The 1,574-nt window shown below is 37.4% G+C and overlaps 1 protein-coding gene across 1 annotated transcript; it reads right to left on the bottom strand.

Annotated features, from left to right (window-relative positions):
• Positions 1 to 413: 413 nt before the first annotated feature.
• Positions 414 to 926, bottom strand: LOC142620740 (universal stress protein PHOS32-like). Its single transcript, XM_075794062.1, has one exon. It carries the CDS (start codon positions 924 to 926, stop codon positions 414 to 416), a length of 513 nt encoding a protein of 170 aa, XP_075650177.1.
• Between the last annotated feature and the right edge of the window lie 648 nt (positions 927 to 1,574).

Below are 1,574 nucleotides of genomic sequence, written 5' to 3'. Positions count from 1 at the left end.
TATATATATATACGTTCTCTTGTTGACACTATGAGTTTCGAGTCATCAGCCACATATGATTCGACCCAGAATTGCTTAACATCGCGATCCGGCTCAGGGAGAGGATTCCATGTTCCATTAAGAGGATCGAAAACCTCAAATCTAGGAGAGATATTATAATGTGCTGGTCCGCTGGACAACTATTATCATACATTACTCTCTATAATTTGTTGGAAAAACATAAATTTTACCTTGGATAACCACTACGTTAGGAAAACACTTTGTGGCATTGAGACGTGATCCAAGTTTTGTTAAGGATTTCTCATTTTTCTTTGTATCAAAGATGTAAACATCCGAAGATGGCTTATCTTCAGGGAAGAAGATACCGCCGATGCAGTAGATTGTTGAAACCAAAATTGCATAACCCACGTCTCTCATTTCAAAACCTCTCTAGGCAATGGCATTGGTTCGCTATGATTAACACGCGTGCCAACATCGAAAACATAGAAGCAGTGTTTCCCATAGAGACTGTAAATAACGCAGATCTTATCATCTTTTTTCTCCTTCTGATCATCTTTAACTAACACGACTGGACAGAGGCAGTGGTGGACGCAGTAGTCGGCCACGGCGATGAGTCCGCTGTGGCTGCTGATGATAAGAGCGTCGAGGCGGAGCCTCTCAACCTCGAGGCAAAGTCTCTCGTTTATGTTCTGGTCGTTCACGTTGTGAATGTTGTAAGGGATCTGAGCATCAACCAAAGGTTTTGCCAGAATTACGATGTCATTGGAGTCCGTGTCGATGGGGTTAAGGTGGAGAAGGATAAAGGTGTCGCCGGGTCTGAGGTGGTGGTGGACGGCCCATCGCACAGCGTCAGATGATTCCTTGGATAAATCGGCGGCCACGCCGATCTTGCGGCCTGCTCCAGCAGTCGGTGTGGAGTCATCCATGACTAAAGAGTGTTGTTGTTCGGCTCGCATAGAGAGTTTTGTGAGAGAGAGTGGATTTTAGGGTTTCAAAGAGCTTTGTGAGGGAATGTGTTCTTTGACAAAAAAAAATTTCAAAATAATTTTCCCATAGTCAATATGTATCCACTATAATATGCAATTTTATTAATGGCTCATGTGTGAGCTGGGAAGTTAAGTTTGAGAATATGCAAAACTAGTCGCTAATCAATGTTATGTATGAAAATTTATTTATTTGTGAGGTAGACTAAAATAATTTTATAAAATCTTAAATTGATTAAGAAATTACATTATTGCATGATTTGCTCTTGTATAATTTCAATTTGTGTTACAAATTGATAAAGAAGTTATTACTTGAATGTACAATGACTTACAAAAAATTTGTCAGACAATTTTAGATACTACAAAAAAATAACTAAAAAATTCAGATATTAAAACTTCTGAAAGACCAAAAAATATTAAAGAAAAATTATCACCATTTGAGTTTAAGTTTAAGTTTAAGTTGGACTTATTAGGGAGATAGAGTTTTACTCTTTATTAAGTTTGAATTAAACAAAAATAATTTTGTTTAAAAAAAATGATGAGTTTAAGTTTAAGTTGGACTTGTCAAAGAGATAGAGTTTCACTCATTGT

Source organism: Castanea sativa, chromosome 12 (genome assembly GCF_040712315.1).
Source record: "Castanea sativa cultivar Marrone di Chiusa Pesio chromosome 12, ASM4071231v1".
In the NCBI taxonomy this organism is placed as follows: domain Eukaryota; kingdom Viridiplantae; phylum Streptophyta; class Magnoliopsida; order Fagales; family Fagaceae; genus Castanea; species Castanea sativa.
Note: the sequence above shows the minus strand (reverse complement) of the source record. Positions and strands in the feature narration are given on the sequence as shown.

Coding starts and splice junctions, on each gene's coding strand:
- LOC142620740 (XM_075794062.1), bottom strand. CDS start 926: ATGGATGACTCCACACCGACTGCTGGAGCAGGCCGCAAGATCGGCGTG.